The following is a 26,077-nucleotide window of genomic DNA, read 5'->3' on the forward strand; positions in this document are numbered from 1 at the left end:
ATTGGCAATGGATACTTGTGTCATTTATAGTGTTTTGCTATAAATGCTGCTATAAGAGCAGCATTTCTTGTGTGTGTGTTAGCTGGGGTTTCATGTGCAGTAGTTGCTGTAACGTCTAAGGTCTATGCTTAGGAGCGGAATTGCTGGGCCATACAGCATAGCACATACTCAGCTTTATTGGGTCATTCCAGACTGTTTTCCAGAGTCATCGAACTAATTTGCATACCCAGCAGCAGTTTATAAGAGCTCTATTTAGTCTACTCTCTTGCCAATGTGTTGTCACTCTTAGATGTTTTACTGTCTGGTGTGAAATGTCTCTTTTCATCTGCTTATTGGCCATTTGGGTTTTGTTTTCTGTGAATTGCCTTGTCAAGTCTTTCTGCCCATTTTCTTTTTGATTTGGAAACGTGTGTTATATGTTGTATATATTTAGCCTTTGTTACAAATGCTATAAGTATCTTTTCTAAGCTTATAACTTTTGATGACCGTAAAATTAGTTTTATGTAGGTGAACATATCATTTCCTCTGTAGTTTGTGCTTTTGGAGCATTAAAAAATCGTCCCTGACTTGTGGGCATAAAGGTAGTTTCCTATCTTTTGTCTGAAGGTGTTGCCATTCACATTTAGGTCTGTAATACACCCGGAATTGACTTATTTAGGTAGAGTGAAATAGGGGATTAAATTAATTCTGTTTTTCCTATATAGATATTTATTTGTCTTAGCATCATTTACTGAAAAGATTGACCTTTCCTTGCTGCTTTGAGACAATATTATAGTCATAAATCAAGTGTGAGGTTGTGTTTTTGGGCTCTCTGTTTTGCTCCACTGGCAAAGGGCTAGACCAATTGACCAGCACTGTGGTGTCTCAGCTCCCAGAGCTGAGGGGGTCCTTACCTTCCCATCAGAAGTATCCTGGCTAGAATCAAGTTTCATAAAAACATAAAAAAATCTGTTGTGAGTTAGATTAACATTGCAGATCAATGAAATGTAATGAAAATGCAACTGATTTTTGTACCTGGATTTTTTTTTTTTTTGTGTGTGTGTGTGTGTGTATGCATTGCCTTTTTTTTTTTTGAGACAGTTTCACTGTGTCACCCTCGGTAGAGTGCTGTGGCATCACAGTTCATAGCAACCTTAAACTCCTGGGCTTAAGTGATTCTCCTGCCTAAGCCTCCCAAGCAGCTGGGACTATAGGTGCCCGCCACAACGCCCAGCTATTTTTTCGTTGCAGTTGTCATTGTTGTTTAGTAGGCCTGGGCTGGGTTTGAACCCGCCAGCCCTGGTGTATGTGGTGGGTGCCCTAGCTGCTGAATCTGCAGGTTCCTTTTAAAAATGTAGATAGTTTTTTTTTTTTTTTTTGTGAATAATGACCTTTTTTTCCCCCTCCTAATCCTTTTTAATTCTTTTTTCAAATTCTGCATCAGGAGCCAGTGACCCAAGGGCGATTTCCGCCTCCAACGGGGTTGGGAAAGGTATGCTGAGGGTGAATATGTGTGCCTGAATTCCTGGCCTTCTGTCCGGGGCCATTGGGTCTCTGCCAGGACCTGTGTTGTACAGTGCCCGCACGACATGGGGAGCTTCACTGGCCACAGGTGCCGTGGTGCCAGCACCACCTTGGCCATCCTGGAATAAACCCCGGTCTACATTGCTACAGTTTGCATATATGCATATACTTAGGCTTTTTGCACTTACAGTCACAGATGGGACTGGCCCAGTCTTGGCTCATACTTTTCTTCCTTAGGTTCTGTGTTTGCAGTTGGGGAAGCCTCATGCAGTGAGTTTAGGGAGGCACCTGCTTTTTCTGTGCTCTTTTTTATTCTTTGTTCTATAAAGGACTGGCAGGACTCTGGGGGAAAAGATTAGTGTTTTTTTCTTTGGTGGGGAAACCTGAAAGTACAAATTTGCTTTGTGTCTAAGTGCCTTTCTGGGATGGCTTAACTGACTTAACCATATTTAACTTTTGAAGATGTAAAAGTGTTCTTAGCGTCCTTGCAGCTTTGAAGGTTAAGAATAGCCTGATGCTAGGGCAGCTTATCCTTTTGTACTAATTGATGCTTTATTTGTTTGTTTTACAGAGAAGTGATTGAAAAGAAACCGGAAAAGTTTAAAGTCCAGTGTTTGACAGACATCAAAAACCTGTTTTTCCCAAATACAGAACCCTTTTATGCTGCTTTTGGAAACCGACCAGCGGTAAGTAGTGGATTGAATATGTAAGAACTTGGGAAATTTACTGCCTGTTCTGAAAGGCCTGGCCTAGAACTACATATAAAGCCAGAGTCTTGTCCAGTAGCAAATAGCCAAGTAAATAGCCACTTGCTCTCAGCTAAAGGCAGGGAGATTAAAAATTATTTTATGGTCTCTGATGTCCTTTGAAGGTTGGCTAGTGGGTAGAAGCTTGAAATGTGGGACAAGAAACTAAATTCCAAATTACTTTTTAAATTAGTAAAATAAGAACATTTAATAGGATTAGATCCTTTCTACCAGAAGGGAACCGCAAAGCCAGCCCTCACCACAACAGCTAGTTTAGCTTCTCAAGTTTTAGGAATACAATGAGTACAGTATTGTCTCTGAGGCCCAGAGAAAAGCTTTGAGATTTTGCACACTCTGCCCAGATTTACGGGAAAGTTCAGTATTCCAGAGAATATGGTTGGGTACTAACTGCTGAATCAGAAAAATCTTCCTACTTTTGAACGTCTTGATGGATTTTCATGACTTGGGAAAATGGGGCAGAGAGCAACCTGAAGGAATATTAGAATTGCAGGGGACACGGTAGGTTGTCTGTTCCTTTACTCAATCTCTGAACAGAAGAGGGAATTGGGCCCAGAGAGGAAAACTAATTGAATAGGTTCCCATCAAGGAAATTCTTTTTTTACTCTAGTGCTCTGAGATGTAGCTCTGGTTAATGAAAATTTGATAATATTAATACATCAAATCAGAAATATCATCTTCTTTTATGATGAACTCTTTTTTTGCTAATGAAAACCTTAAATCATCTTTACCAAATATAGGACGTGTATTCATACAAGCAAGTGGGAGTGTCTTTGAATAGAATATTTACCGTCAACCCTAAGGGGGAGCTGGTTCAGGAACATGCAAAGACCAACATCTCATCGTGAGTATTGTGCACATTTTGTGATGACCTTGAAGTGATGCTTTACAGTTGACAGTATACTTTTTTTCTCCCTCTTTGCTGCTTATATTTTAATCTTTAATTCCTATAAGGAAAAGTATATTTTAACTCCTTGTACTTTGTCCAAAACTTAATTTTTAGCAAATTGGAATTAAATCATATTCCCTCTGGGTTTAAGAATTTAAACGAGCGGTTAGATCCTGCTGCAGAATGGAATGGAATGAATTTGAAGACTAGCGGTTTGGACGTGCCAAGTTAGGTTTGAAAGCCTAGAATGTGAATTAGAAATGTAACCAAATTAAAATATGTGAAGTTATATTTAAATAAGAGAAACTCTATATCTCTTCACATACCAAATGTTTCTCACCAGAAACATTGCTGCGTAATTGTTAAGAGTTCCCCTCTTTTTTTTTTTTTTTTGGTCAAAGCCCAGTGTTCCCGAGTCAGTGGGCTAGATTGGATTACTGTTTTTCACGAGGCGTCCTGGTTTGCTGTAGAGTGTGACTTTGGGTTCCCAGCTTCCTAGTGTGCAGCGCATGTCCTTATTCCATGTGTCGGGGGGCTCGGCCCACACTGGGACCACGTCAGAGGCTGTGACTCTTTTGTTTCGGTCTGTGAAGACCTAGAAAGAGCTTCTGGCCTGAATGACCCCAGGGAGCCTGCAGGGCCTGCTTCACCTTAAGGGGCTAGACTGGGGGTGCTTAGATCTTTGGCCCCTCCAATCACCTCCTGTGGTTTTAGATAGATGAGGGATTTATGTTCCCTCCGGGCAGACTTTCAAGATGATGGTTATAACACGTAGGTTCTGAGCTAGCATGAATGGGCTAGTTCTGGGCTTATGGGAGCCCTGGACTGCCCTGCAAGCCTCCTAACCCCACAGACACACCAGTGACCAGGTGGTCCTCCGGGTGTGTGGACAGAGATGGGAGTGCCTAACATCCTGCAGAAGGGAGGTAGCGTCAGGCCACGGCCTCCCACTGGCGGAAGAGCAGCAGGACTTGGCCCCTTTCCCGACCCTTTCCTTCCCCTCTGCCTTCTCCCCCATTTCCACGCAGGGTCTTCCCACGCAGAAGGCTGTGCTGAGTCTGAAGAACATCTAGGGCCTTTCATTTTAGGATCAAAAAAGATCTTCAGCCAATAGGACACTGCCCCAATGTGGCAAAGCGGCAGGTTTTGCCATGACTCTGTGGAAAGAGGGCGTCCAGGAGGGTTTGCCTAAGAGGCCTTGGAAGTCCTTGTGTTTGCTGAGACTGTGGGGTTACAGGGCAACTGGGTGCATGTTTGTTCATTGCCAAGGAATGTTGTCATCTAACACCTGGACTGGGGATGAATTTATTCCTGGTGGGAGAGAGTAACTCTGCTCCCTGGGAAGCACACATTTTTCTGGCATTGAACTTGGTACAGCAGTTTCTAAGCTAGATAGGTACTCAGACCCTGAGACAGTCATCTGAAATGTCTTTACATGGAGGGGCCATGCTGGGTAAGAAGCTCAGTTTGTGAGTGTTAGTGCCAGAGCTCTGCCCACACTGAGGGGGGCTCAGAAGATGGAGCCCTGCTGGCCGTTCAGGGCACGTGAGGGCGGGTTTGATTCTAGCACCCACCACAGCCTGGCAGGGAGCTGCTGCCTGTTGGGAGGGGCCTCCTACCACAGCCACGGACCACAGACAAATAGGCCTTAAAGCTGTGATGTATTTTAAAAATTTGTCTGTTTATTTTAATCCCCAGGGAAGACATAATTCTTATATTGAAAGACATTTTTCCCATTTTGTGCAAGCACGCAGTTTTTCATCAGTCCTTTGGAGGTCCTTTATTAAATACACACTCATCCTTATTTAAATAAGTTATTTTATGCCTTGGAACATGCTAATTCCTGGACTTTGGGTTTTGAAAAGCCCCTTTTGGTTCTGAACAAATTGCAATTAGAAAGGGACCCAGTGAGTGTCAAGGAGGCATCTAGAGAAGGCTGGGTGTATCAGGATCGCTATTTGGAGGGACCAGGAGGTCTGAGCATGCATATTCAATATAGCAACTTGCTTTTCGGAGTACCTGTCACAGACACTATGAAATAATATCTAACGTCTTCGGGGGAGTGCACAGGTAATAGAATGAGAGAATGTTGGAGGGATCATTAGAAATCCTGCTCTAATCCAACTCCACACACCATAAAAATGAAGGGCCTGAGGCTCAGACGGGGCAAGACACTTGCCTAAGATTGCCTAGCAAGTAAGGCAGGAGTGGATTTCAGGTCTCTCGACCCTCATGTAGCTCTCAACCAGAGCTTTTCCCCCTGGGACATGTTAATAATTTGTAGTCAAATACATTTATTGAGGATTCAGTATACATTGTTTTATTCACTTCTTGTATTAACACTGTGGCACAGTTTTTATTTTCCTCCTTTACAGTGGAGGAAATTGTGGCTTAGAGATGGTAAGTCCTTTGCCCAAGATCACACAGCTTACTTATTAAATGGCAAAGCTGAAGGTCAAATCTGTGTCTCCTAAACCGCAGGACCCAGTGTTTTTCAGTGTACAGTGAGGTGATCCCTGTCTGGGCTTCCAAAGATATACCCTGTCTGCCATTCTTTCCCTCCTGGAACCCCCCTGTATGTGACCCCTGCAGCAGGTGGCTGTCCCTGGGCCATGCTGACTTCTTCCTGTCCTCTGCTGTGCTCTGCCCCCTGCTCCTGTCCTGCAGGGGAAGTCCTGTCCACGTAGCCCTCTCAGATTCTCCTTCGCATCCTCTTTTTATAGTACCTGTCACAGACACTATGAAATAATATCTAACATCTTGGCTTTGATTTCCAATTAATTAATAAAACATTATTCTAGAATCACTTCAGTTGTGTTAAGTAGGTGGTCTTCCCCCTGTGGCCACAGATATTTTTCTCCCCCAGCCTTACAGCACACCCTGGGTGCCTCGCTGGTGTTGGGTGGTAATGACAATATCCGTCTCCCTTGCAGGTACGTGAGACTCTGTGAAGTGGTTGACCACGTTTTTCCATTGCTGAAAAGAAGCCATTCTTCAGACTTCCCCTGTTCAGACACTTTCAGTAATTTCACCTTTTGGAGAGAGCCACCACCACCTTTTGAAAATCAAGACATGCATTCTGCCTCAGCATAAACGTACCAAGCAGCCTCCGGCAGCAGTGCAGAGCTGGGCGTCACCCATTAAAGGATAGGTTCTGGGCACCGCGTGGCTGCAGCTTGGGGGCATGATGTGCGGTCGTTTGCTTCAGAGCACAGAGAATGGAGGCGCGTCTCTCCACTGCCCCAACCGGGGAGTGATGTTTCTGAGGGAACTCTGGAGGGCATACTTCACAGCCGGGGGGGTCAGGTGCATTCATGCTGTGGGAAGCATTCCTCATTTGCAGCTTCGCACATTATTGTACAATGCTGCATTCCCAGCCAGCCCCAGCAATTAGTTACTGGTTCCCGTGCAATACGAGCCTGTGAAACCCAAGTGGAAGGTGGCTGTCTGAGGGCCGTCGCCACTGGTGACAGCATCAGTTGAGGGTCTCCAGATGTGCACAGTTCTTGGCAGAGTAGGGGGTACATTTCCTTGTAGCAATGTTTGTGGCACCTTCTGCACACAGTGGGGAGGGCTGTGAAGAGTCATGTGATCTCAATCTGAGGTTTCTGAAGGGGATCCAAACCTCACTGGGTCTGGGCCTTGGTCCTGGTCTTGGCCTTGGGCTTACGATGTTCCCTTGCAGTATTTGCAAATGAGTCTTGTTTTTAGGTGACAAGTTCTTTAATTCCTTTGGTTAAAGGCAGCCTATTTAAGTGGCATCTTTTCCCCATTTTTCGCGGCTCAAGGCTGGAACATTTATGCCTTAATGCATCTGTGGCAGACATTTTATTTAAAATGCACTGTAACTAGCTCTTGATAACTTTTGCAATGCCTTAAACTAAAAGGATAGTTGAATATTATGAAGGCAGTATTTTGGATCAGCTGAACACTCAGTCAGCTTCCTTTTATCCAGCAAGGTGGTGCAGATGATGTGGACTTGAATGTGCTTATTCCAAATGATAATGATGTTGACTTTTATTGGGAGGTCTCAAAAGAAACTTGTTAGTTTTAAGAAGATATTTTCAAGAAGTTAAATTTATTCTTTGTAGATATTATTTATTTACTCTGATTAGGTTACTATTATACATACTTTAGTCATATTTTTTTCTTGTCAGCTGTCACTAACATTTTAAAAGGGATTATATCTAGTTAACCTATCCAAAGAGCCGTCCTCTGTGTATAGGCTGGCCCTCTTTTGGCATTTATAAGTAATTTATTTTAGCTCTTTCCACTCAAATTCAGGGCAAGTGAAAAAGTAGGAATTTGAGTGGACGTTCTTTAAGGCAATAGAAGGTGATTATTTTACCTGTTTATTAAATTGGCTTGCGGTTGAAAACAATTTGAAAAGTAAAAAAAAAAAAAGATTACTTTGTTAAAAGATTTTACTTTACTTTTTGAAGTATTATTTTTTTAAATTGCGTTTTGCTCCGATGATTGGAACACTTTCCTATTTAAATTTCATTGTTAAGAGTCATAGGAGGCAGAAAATAGAACAGTTGAATGAGACTTCACTCTTTCTGTGAAAGAGAATCCACAGAGTCGCGGCCTTCATGTAGTTGGCAGGCCCTGTCAGCTTCGACGTCTTTGTCAAACGGTTCATGTTGGCAAACACGTGTGTGTCGATGGCAGATTTACATGGAACCATAGACACGCATGTGCAGACTCCCTTTCAGAGGTCGTAAAAATAATTAAAAATAGCCCTGCCTCACCCAACTCCTCTGGGCTTGTTTACTAGAATCGCGAAGAGGCTACTTTAATTCTTCCTTTCACGAGGGTATTTTTGAGCGACTTAACTATTGTGAAGTGAACTAAGGATAAGCTCATGGGTCTGCAAAGGTTCAGGCGGTTGCTTCCCTGCACCCGGGAGGAACTTTGGCTGTCATGTGGTTGGCACATCCTTCATGCAATTCGCCTTTTTTGGGGGTGACCCTCTGCAGTACACTCTCCAGGTGGAGCTTTCAGAGCATGCCCCTCTGGACCCCTAAATTTGATGTATCCATATCACTGCACCTTGAATTAGAGGCATGCCTCCCAGAAAGTGGTACCCTCAGATTGGTGTCAAGTTCAGGGTGAGCCCTGGAGAGGGTATAGTCCTAACACCTGCCTTGGGGCTCCTGGAAATGAGATTTGTATATGGGAGGCCTTTGTGTGTGAGTTGGTTTATCTGTGTGTACATAACTGACACCCAGTGATGCGGAGGTCACCTTCTAGAATGCTTGTATTTGGACCACATATTTCAAGGTTGCCTTTTGGAAATGAATCACACCACAGTGACAAGTCATTGAATGTTCATCATATCTGATAAAGAAAAATATATATTCTTGGCATACAAAAAATATATATACATACTTGGTCCATTGGAGAGAAATGATTACACTTTCAAAGAGAATCCCCTTTTCAGTTTTAGGTTTGGACGGCCACTCTAAGTATATTTTATCTGCAACATTTGATCTGTATTTGGACATGCTGGTGCAATGCTAAAAGAACATCACTGTACTATTTTATGGCGGTGTATCAGATGCAAAGCTCGAAAACACTCTAATAAATGAGACCCATGAAAGACGTTGATGAAAATCAGTTGCGTGAATTTTAAATAGTTTTTGATAAGTTATTAAATTGCTGATTTTCTAGTGTATGTTACCAAACATTACTTTATGCTCTACTCAAAATCGTCAAGGCTATAAAACTGTTCGCTATTTAGAATAAACATCTTTTCTGATGTTTTAGATTTAAGTGGGTGAAGTCCCACCCTCTCTATGCACTGGGTGGGGATAGAAGAATGGAGAAAGAGGAGGCTGCTCAGGGCTCCTCCCTGACCTGGCCGGAGGCTTTGGGGTGGGAAGCTTTAATCAGAAGCTCAAGGAGTACCTCCCAGGGCCTGGCCCAGAATCGGTGTTGACGATTTCTTGCCTCACATCTGCCATCCTCATTTTTTGGACTCTTGACTTCTCCGTGGTACACCCCAGATTTTTTCTTTTTTTTTTTTTTTTTTTAGCGATTCAACCAAAAATCTTCTACTAGTTTATATAAACTGAAAATTGTCATAATTGCTGTTGATTTTGTGGGTCATCTACATGGCTGTTTCACCTGTGTCAGCCTAAGTGTTTCTGGAACAAAGGGAGGAATCCTGGTCCCTAAATGCTCAACACACAACTGCCCTAGATACTCGACTGAACTCCTCACGAAGCCCAGATCCCAACAGTTCACCTCCAGGGCTCTGTGCAGTGAATACCTGTGCATCTTGAGAAAACAAAACACACTCTCTCATTCTGTCGACTTGTTCCAACCCTGACTTCAGCGTGTAGGCTTTTTCAATTTGTAAAATAAAAATTTGTCTGGACTGTTGTCTGCGGCCTGTGGACTCCCACGTGCTCTGTGTGCAAATCTCAGATGTGTGCTGGGGAGCTAAGCTGGTAGCTTGGATTTCCTCAGTGTCCCACCGTCATCACCTGAATATTTAAAATGTTTTAGAGCTTGGCTTGCAAACTCTTGACACACCAGCACCCTAGCTTCAGAGGCTGTGGAAGGTTGATAATGGGGCTGTGGACCATCAGCTTTGGGCCTCTAAGCACCTTTTCCTGGAAAAAGAGATGTGTGCAGTCCTAGTGTGATTCAATCCTGGAACAGGAGAACTGTTGGGGAGGGAAGATAAGTAGGGCCCGTTCTAAAAAGTTGAAAAACAAGCTGCCAGGATCTACCCTGTTTTCCCGAAAATAAGACCTACTTACAGGAAAGATAAGACGTCCCCTGAAAATAAGACCTAGCACATCTTTGGGAGCACACCTTAAAATAAGTCTTATTTTCGGGGAAACAGGGTATGTTTCTTCATCCTTGCAGGAGTGCTAACCAGCTGCTCTGTAAGGGCAGACGCTGGTGCAGACCCCAGGGGGGCCTCTCTGTGCCCCATCTCCGCCTTAATCCAAGAGAAGGTGGTTAAAATGCCAGCTGCTTCTTTCTGTTTCCAACCCCCTCTTTCAACTCCTGCTGCATCAAAGGTGGTGATCAGCGTCACTTCTGTGGCGGGCCAGGCAGGGGGGCTTGGTACTGGGCAGACACCAGCATCTGAGCAGACAGAAGCTGACCCTGGAAGTCTGCAGGCCCAAATGGCCACCTGGGGGCACAAGAGGTTTGGGTTTGGCAGCAAGGCCTTTTAAAAAAAGTCTCTACTGTGACAAGGGCCCTCTCCCAGCCTTGCTGCACCAGGAGACCAGCCAGGTTCTGGACTGGACTTGTGGGGACAAGGAGGAGTTCCTCCAAGGGGACTGTTTGTATACCAAAGTGCTTCCCATTGGCACAGCCTGAGCTCAGACCTACTAACTGGCCTGGAGGAGGGTGCAGCGCATGGCTGTTCAGATCTAAAATCCATTTCAGTCTGTGGTTCTCAAACTGCAGCCTCCCAGCCTGAAGCTGCGGCACCAGGGGGGCTGGATAGAAACAGATCTCACCCTAGATCTCTGAGTTACACTGTGGGCATGGGCCCACCAATCTGGATTCTGGTGCCAGCTCCAGTCCGAAAAGCATGTTTTAAGATGATTGAGCAGAAGCCCCCACGCTGCTTCTGGGTGGTTTCTTTTGTGTTGCTGTAACAGGGCACCTTGGACTTTCACCTGGCAGGGCGAGCCAGTGCCAGCTGCCTTAACGCCCACCCAGACCTGCCACAGTAGGAAAGCCCCTGGAAAGATCCTCTTGCCTCAGATACACTCCTGAAAAGGAGCCTGGAAGCCCAATATAGGTGCTCACTTGAGTCACGTGGTGTCGTCCTGATCTTTTAATTCACAGCTGCCAGCCTGAGCCACCTTCCCAGGGATCTCAGATGTGAGCCCTCCGGGTGAGGAGGGGCTTCCAGGCCTCAGGTCTGGGGTGTGCGTTGCGGGGAGGAGGTGGTGTGTGTCTGAAGGAGCAGCCCTGGGTTGTGCCCAGATTTCTAATGGCTCCCTTCCTCCCCCAAACCGTTGGAGCCTGGAGGTGCCTGTTCTGATGCCAGCCTCTTTTCATTGGTGCAGGAAGTCCATTCAGCTCTGCATTGCTTTTAATGAGTTTTGCAAGCAAGTGGCCTCTTCCTGTGACTCACTCTGCCTTTTGTGCACCGGAGATTGTGGTTTTAAGTTTCACTTTGGAAAGTAACCACTACTGCTGCTGCTTTCTCCTCTGCTGGAATCCGAACAAGTCGCATTCATTTTGCAACAAAGAAATGTAAATGCAGGAGCCCACAGTCATATTTCTGCTCTGATTGTAAAAACATCCTTTTCCGAGATAGCTGACGGAGCCAAGCTAAGGAGAAACGGTTTATATTTTCAAGTAACATGTTCATTTGGGAACTTCACATTTTCCCTTCCGGAGTGGCTCAATAGTTTTGCTTTTGTTCTTTGTCTTCTGGGTTCATGTTTCAGGGAGACCCTAAAAAATAAACAGCACTTGTTGATCAAGCGACGCAGTTGACCTCTCATTCACTGAAAGAGACCTAGTTGTGGACCCAGGTTTGTGTCCGTGCATTCGCGCTGCACACAAAAGAGGAGGAGGTACAGGAAGATGTCTTGGATCTGTGCCTTCCACAGAAATCAGTTTATGATGCCTAAATATAGGAATTTCTTAGCATCAGCGAGGATGTGTAAAATGGACAAATGCTAGACAGCATTTTCCCTCAAATTTAAATAATATAGGGAGTCATCTTCAAAATGTTAGAGTTGGACTAAATTATTTTTATATTATTTCATTTAAATATGTACAAACATTAAACAATTGCTCTTATACAAGTATAGAACCAAAATGCATTTAAAATTAAGTGCAGATAAAACTATAGTGCTAACGGAATTCATGTTAACATTAATGGTGTGTGGTAAAGAAAATGTCGATGTATCAGAGCTACTGGAATGATGTTGGGTTTGAGGTTATAGTAGATGTATTCATGTTTTTCATTTGTCAACTTGATTCTTTTGAACACAACGGACCACCATTTACATCATCATTAACACTGACTTCTACGAAATATAGGAGCAAAAAAGTTCTTATTCCATAATGACATTTACACTAACTGCTCATGGAGTGTTACAAATGTTTTAGACCAAAGTTGGGGTCCCTCATTCAATTGTCCAGCGGGACAAATGTGGCATTGACTTGGACTTTTGAGTTTAGCCAGGGCCCATGTAGTCCATTGTCCTGGTTTTCTCTTTGTGAAGTGCCATGACACTTGGGTTTGGACATCACATAGTCATTTAGCATGAGAAGGGACACAAAGAAAGGAGCTTGCAGGGGTCTGTGAGGAAGACCTGGCCTGCTGAACCAGGAAGCCTGGAGGGTCCATAAGTGGGTAGTAAGTAACCTAGGTAACCAATGACCAATAGGAAAGGGCAATACTGCCTAGAGGCGCAGAGAGGCCAAGGAAAGACTTGCAGCCACTTTCAAAAGGAGAATTTGTATATTGCTGGAGACCTTTGGGTCTCTCCCACCTCTGCTCCTTCCTGAGAGGGACCTGGTTCCAACTCTCTTTGGTAGCGCTCCAAACTTTTTGTCCTTCCTAAATAAACGTTACCCTGAAACTTGTGCAGGTTACTTTTACTTTCTATCCACACTGTGCCGCTCCAGTTTTATTTTCAGTGCCCACTCACTTTCGCTTTTAATGGAAGCTGTGCCTTGGTTGAACTTTCTAGCTCAGCCAAATAATTGAACCAGGGCACCCGAGTTCAGGGAATTGAGATCCCCCATCCCAAATAGCTTACCTAAAACTGCGATGCACTTGCGACTGGGTTTGGGGTGCCCTTCACTCTGCCCCTCCTCTGAGACGCTGATAGATGGAGCATCACCTGAGCCAGATGGGTGGTCCTGGGTGAGCACCAGTGCCTTGAGGGGAAGGCTCCCTGGCAAATTGTATAAGATGTAGGTTAGGGCTGAAGTCAGGTTAGGGCTTTTTTCTTTTCTTTTTTTTTTTTAATTTCAGGTTAGTGTGAGGGTACAAACAACCAAGTCTCAATATTTGAATTTGTTAGGTAGCGTCCCTCTTGTAGTTATGTCCAGCACCCAAAAGATGTGCCATGCACCCCTACATTGTGCCCATTCAAATATTTCCTTTAGCTTCCAAAGCTGGATGATTCCTCCCCTCCCCAGCTCCATGAAGGTGGGGCCTTCCCAAGTAGACTTAACACTGGAACAAAAGCAGCTGACAGCGCTGAACACACATTTCCTGCCTCTGACATAGCAGAGCTGCAGGTGCCAAGGCTCAGCAATTCCTTGGAGAAGGAGAAAGTTGCTCCTTCCCTGTGGAGCAGGGAGGAGCAGTGGGGGAGGGAGGGAGCTGGTCCCAAGCCTGCACAGGCGCAGTCAGTCTGTAGCACAATTCGAGGGTCCAAGTCTCTAAAGGAGGTGGGTGGGAAGTCTATTTTTAGAGAGCCAAAGCAATTTCAAAACTTCCCATTGAGGTTTTGCTTGTCTTCGGAGCAAACTGGTCAGTGGCCAGGTGAGAAACTTTTGCCTGGTTCTTGGGGACCCGGGATGGCAGGCAGCTTTTTCTGGAGATGGGGAACACTGGCCTGAGTATCAGGACGGGGCAGCTGAGCAGCCTCAAAATCCTTGAAGGCAGTCCTGATTCTCTACATACCTGGAGAAAGACGGAAGTGACCTCAGCAGGACACTCTGAGCTGAGGGGAACCCTGAGTGGCCTCTTCCTCACCTGCACATCCCCTCCCCTCCTCGTGATACCAGCAGATCAGAAAGCGCCAGGCCTTGGGGGGATTTGAGATATCTTGATATCTTTGGGGAGGGAGAAGATAGGAGATGGCCCTTCTCAGAGGAGTTCTGTGTTCTTTTTTTTTTTCCTTCTCCAGCAGCAGCAGCAGCAGCTTCTCAGCATCATTTTACAGCAGATGAAACCAATTCATGTATCAAAGTTGATTCAGACACACGGTATGGTTCGAGCGTGTTGAAAATGGGAGTTGAGGAATGAGCACACATTAGCTGAGGATGTCCTGGGAGGCGCTCAGAACTAGCTGTTGTGCTTGTTTGTACTTTCATTAAAGCAGGACCCCTAGGGTCTTCTCTGAGCTCGCACACCCAGTGGACTGTCTTCACAGTCACACACCTTTGACCGTCCCCTCTAGCTCACAGAGCATTTTCACACCCTCTAGCTGGTTGCCATCATCTCTCTGGTGTAAGCATCATGCATCTTTTATCTTTCAGCCACACCCACCCCTTTAGAGACTTGGACCCTCGAATTGTGCTACAGGCTGACTGCACTGCCTGTCAGACTGGCCTACCTGGAGCTCGTGGTGCTCTGGAAGCTGTTAAGGTACAGCACAATTGGAAGTTGTATTATCTTTGTTGCTTTTCAAATTGCTTTTTACAGTCATGAACGTTGTTTTATTGAGAAAATTGAAATTCAGACAGGTTTGCATAAGGTCCTCCAACTAGTGAGAGGCAGAGTCAAGACTCAGGTCCCCCAGCCCAGGCTAACTTGGGAGTCACAGGCTCTGTCTTGTGGTTTCCAGCAGTTGATCCCTGTAGCCACTGAGAGTGGTAGCCATGCAAGTGGCCACTGGTATGATGGGGGTTAAGAGGGAGCCATGGCCCCTCAAGTGCCCACTGCACCAGCCAGCCTGCAGGACAACGCTCATGTGAGAGTCTCCTGGGCTGGGGTGATCACAGTGAAGAGGACACAGAGAAGAGAGTGCACCCTGAGAAAGACTTGAAGCAGCTTCCCCATATTCCTTAGAGCTGAATCATTGTATGCACCACAGAGCATTTGCTTTTTGAAAAAGCTAGCACATTTTGAAAAATAGGGTAAGCACTTCCTGTTTTGACCAGGAACAAATGCAAACCAGACCCCGCACCTCTCATCAAGCACAGCCTGTGCTTTCAGTTCACAAACATCTGCAGGGACCCAGTTATACTTGAGTCAGGGAACAGAGCACGTGTAACTCAAGTTCCTGTGAAATAAATACCCCATCTCCTGGCTGAACTGGAAGATCTGCTAGGGTACCATGAAACTGATGCATTAGACACATTAGATTGTGAGCATTTGGAGCACAGGACTGAGGAACACATCTTTGTCATCTGATGAATTACAGCAGAGTGATAACACAAAGGAATGATATGTTCAGCTGCCGAATTCCTGATGTGTGGCATCTTGGTGTAAATGTTCATTGCCTTGGGGCTCCTTGCATATGTGAGGGGGCAGGGAGGAGTTTGGAGACCCTGAGCCTCAGGGTGTGTGGCAGAAGTGGCTGATTGTTGTCTAAAGAGTTCTGCTTTTCTTCCATGTTGTGAGTAGTTGCTGAAAAGCAGCTCCCCACTGGGACTGTATTTCCCAGCCCCTATTATTGTATTAGATGGAGCCATAGCTTGCCAGTGGGAATATGAGCAGCTTCTGGGCCAAAGCTGTTTAAAAATTAGGTGCCTATCTCTATCCATCAACCTGAAGCAAAGGGCAGAGCCACAAGATGGAAGGAACCTGGGTCTCTGCCTGCATCACTGTGGGGAAGGCAGCCTACCAAATACCAAAATAGACTTGGTGTGGATGAGAAATAAACTTCCAGCCTGGTTAACTTTTGAGATTTAGAGATTTATCTGTGACAAGAGTTGGCATTACCTAACTGATATGACATATGAGGAAAGAGATTCAGATTGGAGAGTTAATGAAGCCTTCTGTAATGCCTACAGCCACTGTGTTTTAGGAGGAGTATTTTATTCTGAGTTTTATATTTTCTTTTTCTGTTTCTTTACAATATCCTAATCTTTAGTGAAGTTTATTAACAACTGTGTCCTATACTCAGTCTGTGTTAGAGTTTTGGGGGCACAAAGAGAGAAGCTGTGGCCCTGGTTAGGGTAAAGGTGGGTGGGCATGTGAAGAGAGGACAGTAGCCTTCAGGAATGATGATGTGACTCCTAGAGATGGCGGGACATACTGACTAGGAAATGCCACTGTCATCTGAGAGCTGATGAATCATGGGGAGGAAGCTGAAATTCCCACTTCATGTGATGGGTGTAAATAATGGTGCTTTGGATTCAAGGGAAGGGTGTTCCCAACAGACTGGAGACTTATGGCAGCACACACGTTATATGTAACTATTTTTCATACGGTTGAGATTTATACAAAAGAACCCTAAATAAGAGTTTATATTTCTTTTGATTCAATTATATTGATTTCTGACTTATTCTTTGGGGTTCTAAAAATTATCTCTGAATTGGGTTTGTTAGTTGTTTGGATTCTGAAGAAATTTTAATTACTTCAAATCCTTCCCTTCCAGGTGCCCTGGAAGGGGGTTGGCTGAGTGCAAGGGTGTGAGCAGGGAGGTGCCAGGTCACAGCCCCTCCCTTCCCCCCACCTCCTTGCTCTTCCACTCTTAGGTACAAACTTTGTTTTCTATCTGAGACACCTGTTTCCCATGGCACTCAATAGGAGCCTGTGTTTCTCAGTTGGTTGGAGTTATATTAATTGTGTGTAGGTTTTTAGTTGTACCACATGACGCTTTGCTGTTTGTACTTTGTGGAATGTAACGCATACTTCAGAATTGCTAAAATAGTAGATTTTAAGTGTTCTCATCACAAAGATTGGTAAGCAGGTGTGGTGAAGGGTGTGTTAATTCACCTGAGTTGATCATTCTGGTGCTCTGTGAGAGGATCATAGGTGTGGTGAGAAAAATTTTAAAGATGATTAATGAAATTATTTTCCAAAGAAGTTTTTTACTTTTTTTTTTAATTGACATAATTTAAGTGTGCTATGGAAGTTTAGCTATGGGTTCAAGTGTGTGGTGAGATAAAAAGGTTGAAAAACACTGGTGTACACTCGGAAAGAACTGGTAGTTCTGAGTTACAACTGAGGAATGGAGGAGTCATTGGTATTTCTGGCACACTTTGGCTGGGAATTTTGGGGAATATACATTGTGAGTTTTACACAATGGAAAGGAGATTCTTGAGGTGTGGGCAGAGCCTTAATGGACCCCTGTCTGTGGGCCCTCAAGTATCACCCACCCTGTGTGGGACACAGCAGTTTGTTTGTGTCTCCACAAGAATGAACGCCGTGGCTGATGCTGAGGGAGATGTTGAGAACAAAGAACCTACTAGGTGTGGTGGCTCATGTCTGTACTAGCACTCTGGGAGGCCAAGGCGGGAGGATCACTTGAGCTCCCGATTTGGAGACCAGCCTGAGCAAGAGTGAGACCCTCCCAGCCTTGTCTCTTCTAAAAATAGAAAAACTAGCTGGGTATGGTGGTGCATGCCTGTAATCTGGCTACTTGGAAGGCAGAGGCAGGAGGAGCTCTTGAACCCAAGAGTTTGGGCTTGCTGTGAGCTGTGATGAAGCCATGGCACTCTCCCCAGGGCGACAGAGTCAGACTCTGTCTATGGGAAGAAAAAAAAAAAAAAGAACAGAGAAACTTCTGGGTCTCCTAGCAGGGATTCCTAACCTTGGTATAATAGATGAATTGGGTTAGGAGGGCAGATTTTAAAAATTACTTGTGCTTAAGCACCAACCCTGACCACTTGAATCTGAGCCTAAATAAACCTCCGCTTTCTGTGTGGGGTCAGCTTGGCTCAGAAGTGTTTACGACGACTCTGATTGTCATTGTGGGTTCAACCACAGCAGCGTAATGGTGGATTTTATCTATAAAAAGATAAAGACCTTTGTGGGCCGGAGGGAAGAGGTTGTTTTACAAGGGATATTCCATCTTCTTGAGTCATGTACAGGAAAAACAAAAATGGAATTATCAGGAAACCAAAAGCTAAAAATAAACGTGGCATACTCCACTGACAGGTGAGCGTGGAGACAGATCCATTACTTGGTTCAGGACTGGGCTGCCAGGAACACTTGAGAAACTAGAAATGAAGAGATTTTAAGAGGCAGAAGGAAGCCTCTACTAAGATGCAGAGATTTCAGATTTCTCAGGTCTGAAGCCCATGCCTGGAGGGCAGTTTGCAGCTATCACCATAAACCTCCTGGAAGGCGAAGTCTTTCTGTAAAACTTCTATTTATAGAAAAAGCACACCAAACAACTGGCCAGGCATGCTGGTATTCTGGGGAAGCTGAACATAAATATTTAACTTTTTTCTCCGCCCCCCCTCAATTCCCCAAATGTCTATTATGGTGTCAGAACTGTATTGTGAATTGGTCCCACCTCCATAATTTTGCTTGTGGCAACTTTTCTAGGGGCTTGGAATTTGCTTACGTTTTCTTACTTTTGTGGGTGAGGGGGTGGTAGTGAGATGCTTTGTGGTTCTTACTGGCTTTCTGGAGAAAGGGGACCTATGAGAAACTCAGTATTACATTTCTGATCCTTTGTAGGTGCTGAAAGACCTATATCCCTTCTACTGGCCAGTAGCTCGGAAAGAAGCAGCTACAGGGCGAATCCACCTGAAATCTACTTCCCACAGGGATCCCTCTCTCCAACACCGAGCAGAATGAGAAACTTACAAAGAGAATTATTTTAGACCCCAGTTTATTTGAAATTTTTATTCCTTTATTTATTTATTTACAGAGTCTCACTCTATTGTCCTGGGTAGAGTGCTATGGCTTCATCATAGCTTGCAGCAACCTCAAACTCTTGGGCTCAAGCCATCCTCTTGCCTTAGTCTCCCAAGTAGCTGGGACTACAGGCACCCGCCAAAACCCCCGGGTAGTTTTTTTTTATTTTTAGTATTGATGGGGTCTCACTCTTGGTCAGGCTGGTCTCTAACTCCAGAGTTTAGGCAATCCACCCACCTCTGCCTCCCAGAGTGCTAGAAGGCATGAGCCACCATGCCCGGCCCTAAAGTTTAATTCCTATGTGGAAATTAAGAAATGGAAAAGAACCTCAGTGTCCATATTTGGGAATATTCTTCAATGTCTATTTGGCGGTCCTGTATCATCTCTCCAGGGCTACATTAATCCTAAGACCAAACTTATTGTACTATGAAAAAGAATAGTGGTGAATTGTCAGAATAGCGGGCAACATGACCTTGGAGTTAATCTAATTAAATATTCTATTCTTGCTCATGTCAGAGCCTTTGGGGATACACAGGAAATAGCAGAAGTTGAGGGAGTGGCTTCCCAGCTGGTATCCTGTCCTCAGTGGACAGCTAACTTCATAGACACACTTGCACAATTAAATCAAGTCCAGGGTCCAGAGACAGCAGCAAACCCCACAGGTTTGAGTTTGTATTTGATCAAATAGATCCTGGATCCTCTGGAGGTAGAGGGTGGGGTCCATGAGTGATGTTAAACTTCTCAATACTATTCCAGCAATCCAATACTATTCTCTAACTGATGTTTCTGTGTTGGTAAAGTCATCCTTAAAAGATAGGAAATTTTAGTAAGTCGTCTTTGATTTTTACTCTCTCTCATCCCAGACAAATACATACCTACATACATCCTAGCTGTTTAGGCAAAGATGTAGATTCCTTTTGGAAGTGAGGTGGTTACACAGAACAGAGGGCAGGAAAAGATACCTCATGTCTCCTTGCAGTGTCCTGTGGCCCTTCATTTATCCACACGGTACTAGTCGGACAAGGTAGGCTCTCACTGAGACTAAGAAAGTAAATTTCTTTTTGTTTCACAGCAGTTCAGAAAGCCAGATTCTCCATAGTCCATCACCTCTTGACTCTCACTTACTCCTCTTTTATCTGGATAGGAAGAGAGTTTTAAGGAATTGATTCATGCAGGTGTGGGGGCCGGGGCGAGTCTGGAATGTGCAGGGCAGGAGGCAGGCTGGAGCCCCATTGAGGAGCTGACATTGTCACCCAATTCCAAAGGCAGTCTGGAGGCAGAATTCCTTCTTCCACAGGAGCCCTCAGTCTTTTCCTCTTAAGGTCTTCAAGTGACCGAATGGGGTTCACTGCCATTTTGGAGGGTGACTGCTATTCCCCAAATCTACCAATATCAATGCTGATCACATCTAAAAAATACCTTTGCAGGATCATTGAAAGTTTCAACCAAACCTCTGGGCACCACAGTCTAGCCAAGTTGATGCGTAAAATTAATCATCACAGATGATAAAGCTGAAACTCAGAATAGTACGGAATGACGGAGGTAGGACTTAAGTTGAGAGCTGTCTGACTCTAGAACTTGTCCCACTGGGCCACTAGATGTCGTTTGGTTTATGAATATGTGTGTACAAGGAGTGCAGTGTCTGCCCAGGGCCTGCTGGGCCATTCTTCCTGTCTTGAACAGCTTCTGGTCACCTTATAGGGAAAAAACTTTGGGATTTCTCCAGATTTCTCAGTATAGCATCTCTGGAAGACTGTTCACTGGGGCCTGGCCCCATGGGAAGGCACATAACCCCCAGGTAGATGTAGGAGGCTGAATACAAGCTCAGTTCTCTTCATCTCAGTTCAATCCAACCTGCGTTATTTAGACCTGACCAAGTGTCAGTTTACTGGGGAACACACTGTAGTTTTGGAGAAAAAGATGAAATTACATGGCTCATGCCCTTTGGATCTGGTGGAGATGGAGGCCGGCAAGCCCAGAAAAATTATTTGGAGCTAAAAAGACTGGGATACCTGCTGTCAGAGGAATTCAGACTGCCATTCTGGCTGACCTGACATGTTCCTCAAGTCAAACCTTACTAATTCAGTTTTTATGAGACAATATTTAAAAAATACAATTTTAAATGACCTATTTAGGTGGGATACCTTTTAAGTTTTAACCAAGGTTAGTTTGTATTTGACAGAGAGATTAATGATAAGATTAGCAGTGGGATGTGTGTTTCTGTTTAATTAATTGGAAATAACTAACAAATTTGGTTTTGAAACCTAATTGGTGTTAAGACTAAAAAAGTGAAATCAGGACTTCATGAAAATATGTAATGTGTACATACAAGGATTTTAACTCATTCATTAATGAGGAAACCAGTAAGATGTAAAAACAGGTTCAATGGAGAATTCAAACAACACACAGATACAGGCAATCAGGACTCAAAAATGAATTTGCAAATAAAAGCAAACCAAGTTGACATCCACAAGGCAAAAATGAATTGTACCTCCTAGGGCCAGATTTCATTTGCATTTCCACGAACAAGAGTTATTTGCATTACTATCAGTTTTCTACAAAGTACAGAAATAGACCTCAGATGATCAGACAGTGCAGGTAGCCTGGAGCGGTGCTCTCGATTAGAAAAACACCCGTGAATCTATTTTTTTCCATTTCAAAGTTTTTTACTATTTTTTGACATTGCTTAGGAATATTATTTAATCTGAGTCCTACTTTCCTTTTATCTGTAAAACATGGCTGATGTTTATTCACTGGGCCGTCTTGCTGGTGAAAAATGATAATGTTGTCACATACCACATAGGGACATCTTGGCCAATGACCGACTGCACATATAGTGGTGGTCCCGTAAGATTACAAGGCTGTGTTTTTCTGCCTTTTCTGTGTTTGGGTGTGTTTACATGTACAGATACTTCCCGTGTTGCAGGTGCCTACAGTATTGAGGACAGTAACCCGCACTAGGTCACACCATGTGGTGTAGGGTGTCGTAGGCACTCCCGTCTACCATGTGTAAGTGCACCCCAGGTTTGCACAGTGACAAAATAGTCTGATGCTGCACCCCCCAGAACCTCTCTCTGTTGTTAAGTGATCCATGGCTGTACGTCAACTTCCTGACATAGAGAATATATTCCAGCACTGGTGGGTCTCTCCCCTCTGTCGTTTTTAAAAACCTGATATGTGGACTTTTTATTCCTACATTTGTCTGCTCGACACTGGCTGAAAGCCTGTTATACCAGTGCACAGCTAATAACCACACAGGGACCAAGTCACAGACTTCTCTGGAGAGGAGGAGCTTGCAGACTGGCAGTGGGGGAGGGGGGCGCTGCAGACCGAACGGTCCATCAGTCACAATGATGTAGTGTGGCTGCCATGGCGGAGTCTCAGCAGGGAAGCCCCAGGGAGGGTAAGGAGGGTTGAAAGTAAGACTTAGGAGCCAGACTGCTGCCTGGGCCGATTTCCTGTGTCCCTGGGAAAGTCACTGAACCTCTTTGTGCCTCAGTTCCTTTATCTTTTGAATGGGGAGGATACTGGGAGACTGTGGTGCAGATTAAATGAGTTAATACTTATGAACACTGGAATAGTACCTGGCACCTAGGAGGTGCCATCTAAGTATCTGCTATTATTATTTAATGAATATAATGTGTATAAATTGAATGAGTAGTAGTTTCTGCATACTATGCTTACATTATGCATGAACTTGATTGCGCTATGCTCTTGTGTCTTCTCCAACAGGTTATCTCAGCCCATTCTCAGCTCTGAGACTTCTCTTCCCCAGGAGATGTCTCTTCCACCTGGAGACATTTGGAAAGTTAACTCTCCACCTGTCCTATTGACCAAGTTCAGTGCTCCTGGTCTCACCTGTTCACTTCCTTCTCCTGTTAGGAAATGTCCCTCAAGGGAAAGATTGCATCCCATTTACTAAGCCCTGCATTCTCAGAGAGATAATTGCTTTTTTCTCATTGTAGACATTTTAAACTCTTTGGCACACACTGGGGTCCCCGACACCTATACATATTTCCTCATTCTGCCCATGGCTGTCAAGGCAGACCAAGCCTCGGCGGCCCAGTGGTGGCCAGGTCTGAAAGCAGCAGACGCATGACCCTCCAGTTTTAAAACTGACTTTACTTAAAAGGCTCTGAGAGTTATGGGGCCAACCGAACCTGTCCTCTGCCTAGATGAGTCCGCTCCTATTGCATTTACAGAAGAACCTCAGAAGGCATTTTCAGGAGTCTTCAGGAGCTGTTGCTGCTGGTTTTCTCTTTGAGGTGGGCGGATCACTTGAGCTCAGGAGTTCAAGACCAGCCTGAGCAAGAGTGAGACCCTATCTCTACTAAAAATGAAAAACTGAGGCAAGAGGATCACTTGAGCACAAGAGTTTGAGGTTGTTGTGAGCTATGACGTCATGACACTCTATGGAGGGCGAAAAAGTGAGACTGTGTATCAAAAAACAACCAAAAGGCAGCGTCTGGCCCAGGGTTAGAACTGCAGGGGCAGAACTGTCTGTGGGTCAGGGTGAGGGGATGACTGCTGTTGTGATTATGTGGTTACACAGAGCATCGCTTCTGTATCAGGCATGGTGACAGCTGCTTAATGCTTATTATAACTTAAAATGCCGTGAGTGTGACTGATCAGAGACTGGAACCCAAGGCTGGTGCCAAAGTCAGGCTACTTTCTCTGCACCAGCCCTGTGATTGCAAAGATCCCTTTGCAGACTGGCCTGCTGCTGGGTGATGCCCCTGAGACCCGCTGCTCTGGTCAGGGGTGGGGAGGTGGCATGGGGGATGAGGCGTGTTGCCCTGCCTGGTGGTGCTAGAGATGCCACCACAGGTGCAGCCCCTGAAGCAGGTGCCGGCACTGCTGAGATGACAATGTGAATCCACAGGGAAGAGCCACAGGTGAGCAGGGCGGCCTCCTGCTTGCCACTAAGGTCCCGATTGGCTGTGACCTTTGGCGGGCCCTGGTTTGAGGTTTGTGGGGCACGTGTAGGATGTCACTGCACAGGAGGCGCTCCTGGTTCCCTCCCATCCTTGGGGTCTGCCCCATCTCCCCTGCTCCGGCTCAGGGTCTCTCTTGCTGGGTCACCAGGACAGCCCTTTCCTAGGCTCTGGACTTCCAGCCCCTTGGGCCTGCTGTCCTCTCCCCAGTGCGCACGAAGTGCTCTTCTTCACTGTCTCCTCCCCTTTGGTCACCCCCTGTTTTCCACATGGTAATGTATAGGTCTCAAAGGGCTCCTGGCCCCAGGCCATGCCGGTCCCTCCCCCTGTAGCCACTCTGACCCCTGAGAGCTCCCCCATGCCCAGGCTCTGTCTGTACCATGGCTCTGCTCTCTCCATCTGGAAACTGGGACCACTTTTTGAAAGCACACCAGAGGAGGTTCCAGGTGACCCTGCCCCACTGGCTCAGTCACTTGGCTTCTGTGATGGTTTTGTGGGGGAGTGTGCACAGATACCGGACCAGTGTCATCCCAGGAGAGTCACAGTGGACACTAGCTTGGTGGTCTGGGGCTTGACGGGCTGAGACCTGCCCTGAGTTTTAGGAGACCTGCTTCTCATGCCCAATTTCACCTCAGAAAGTCCTTTCCCCTCTCTGGGCGTCTATTTCTCACCATTATGTAAAAGATTGGCCTAGAGGGTGGTTTGCCCAGCTGTCACTGGGCCCTCACCTGGGAGTCCTTAGACGTGCATTTCTGAGGCCCCACTCTGCACCTGGGCTCGGGGTGTGGTGAGCAGCAATCTGTGTTTTACTGAGCCTGGGAGGAAGGGAAGGGCGTCCTGATGTCATCTGGAGCTTGGGAACCACTGGTTCAGGTCAATTTTAAGTCTGATTCTGTAATCTGATCTATGAAGAAGACAGACTGTGCCTGTTACTGACGACATCTGGGACCACAATGGGTGAGAGAGGGATTCCCACAAAGCAAACAAACTCAGATACGTGGCCGTGGCCGTGGCCGTTCCTTTCAAGCAGCACCTATTCTCATGTTACTTGGATTCCATTTGCTAATTTATTTCAGGGAAAGCTGAAAGGAGACCCGTGGGAAGGTCCTGACGCCCCCGCAGTGGCTGCACTGGGAATAGTTCCTGGTTGTCCCCGAAAGGCCCTTGGAAAGGCTCCCTTCGGAGGCACCTGGACAGGGAGGCTGAGGCGGCTTTGTGCATCTCAGAGCGGGTACTGTTTCCCCCCTTGGTTCTCGACACAATCGGGCAGTGTGCGCTGCCCAGCCGGCCTCCAGCTGCGGCTGTGTGCCCGGCTCCCCCTGGAAGGCTGCCTGAGCCCGAGAAGGGGCGCTCTGTTTCAGAGGGAGGCAGGCCCGGTTCCTGCTGACAGGTCTGTACCTCACTCAGGGGTAGGGCTGCTTTCCGGAGCTGGCCAGCGACTGAGCCAGGAAACACTTACCTCAGGGCCCTGCACGCAATAGGTGTGGTGATGGCAGCCTGAAGTTTGTTGGGTCATTTCTTACAATTACTTCAGGGCTACGGTGGAATCCCAGAATCAATTTTGGGGAGCTGCTTGGCTCCCAGTGCTCTTGGGAGGGGCATATTGGATAGGACTCCTGCCTTCCAGGCTCCTGACTAAGGGGATTGAGGCAGAAAGAAATGACCGTGGGCCAGGACACTGCCAGGTGACCTGCTGGATGGCCTCACATCTGTGATGAAGAATTACATGCACAACAGGATTGCAAGGAGGAGCCAGTTCTAGTTTCCAAATGAAAGTGTAGGGCCCAGAAAATAGATCCCCGACCCAAATCATGCAGGAGCCATAGTGCCAAGATACCAAATTTAGTTGATACATTTATTGATACTTAACCACGCAGCTAAGTAATACACTTATTGTGTGAGGGGTTTCTACTTCTAATTATTCTATTTATCTAGTTATTTTATTTATTATAATATATCTAGTTACTCAAATTTTCATAGAAATGCCTTAAAATAGGAATTACTGTCACCATTTTATAGATGAGGAAACGGAGGCCCTCAGGGGCACATTAACTTGCATGCTGTCTCTTGGTGACTAGACCATGGATGGCTTGAATTATATCCCACCAGGTGTTTGGATGTATCAATGACATGAAAGCCTGTCCACCATGTTCTTCTAGGAGAAGGACTTGGGGGTGGCCTGGAAGAACCCTGCCCCTGCCCTGGGTCACAGTGTCTGAATTTTCCCCATTCCCAGTTTTTAGGATTCTTCTCCTTTCAGCTCCTCCGATCCCAAGTGATGAGTTTTCTCTGAGTTGGCTGTTTTAAATCCTATGAATTAACAGGATAGAACATCAGATAAGGCTTTGATGCGATTACAGGTGCACACCCTGAGACTACAGTTCACCATATAGACTACTTGGGGTAGAGGTGCTGTACGGAGTGTGAGACCCACTGGTACTTTTGCAGGAGGTGGGAGAGCTAACTTGGGAGGATTCCAGAGAGAAACTGTAACAGA

General features: G+C 45.5%; 1 protein-coding gene across 11 annotated transcripts in view; it reads left to right on the forward strand.

Moving 5' to 3' along the window:
- Positions 1-11,625, forward strand: part of LPIN1 (lipin 1) — a 143,676-nt gene extending 132,051 nt beyond the window's left edge. For all 11 annotated transcript variants that reach the window (XM_053587294.1, XM_053587293.1, XM_053587297.1 and 8 more), the window contains 3 exons: positions 2,075-2,189; positions 3,008-3,111; positions 6,090-11,625. In XM_053587294.1, the coding sequence (XP_053443269.1) occupies positions 2,075-2,189; positions 3,008-3,111; positions 6,090-6,249 (379 nt within the window). In that variant the 3' untranslated portion in view covers positions 6,250-11,625. The remainder of the gene's footprint in view (positions 1-2,074; positions 2,190-3,007; positions 3,112-6,089) is intronic.
- The last annotated feature ends 14,452 nt before the right edge of the window (positions 11,626-26,077 follow it).

Source organism: Nycticebus coucang, chromosome 4, assembly GCF_027406575.1.
Source record: "Nycticebus coucang isolate mNycCou1 chromosome 4, mNycCou1.pri, whole genome shotgun sequence".
NCBI lineage: Eukaryota > Metazoa > Chordata > Mammalia > Primates > Lorisidae > Nycticebus > Nycticebus coucang.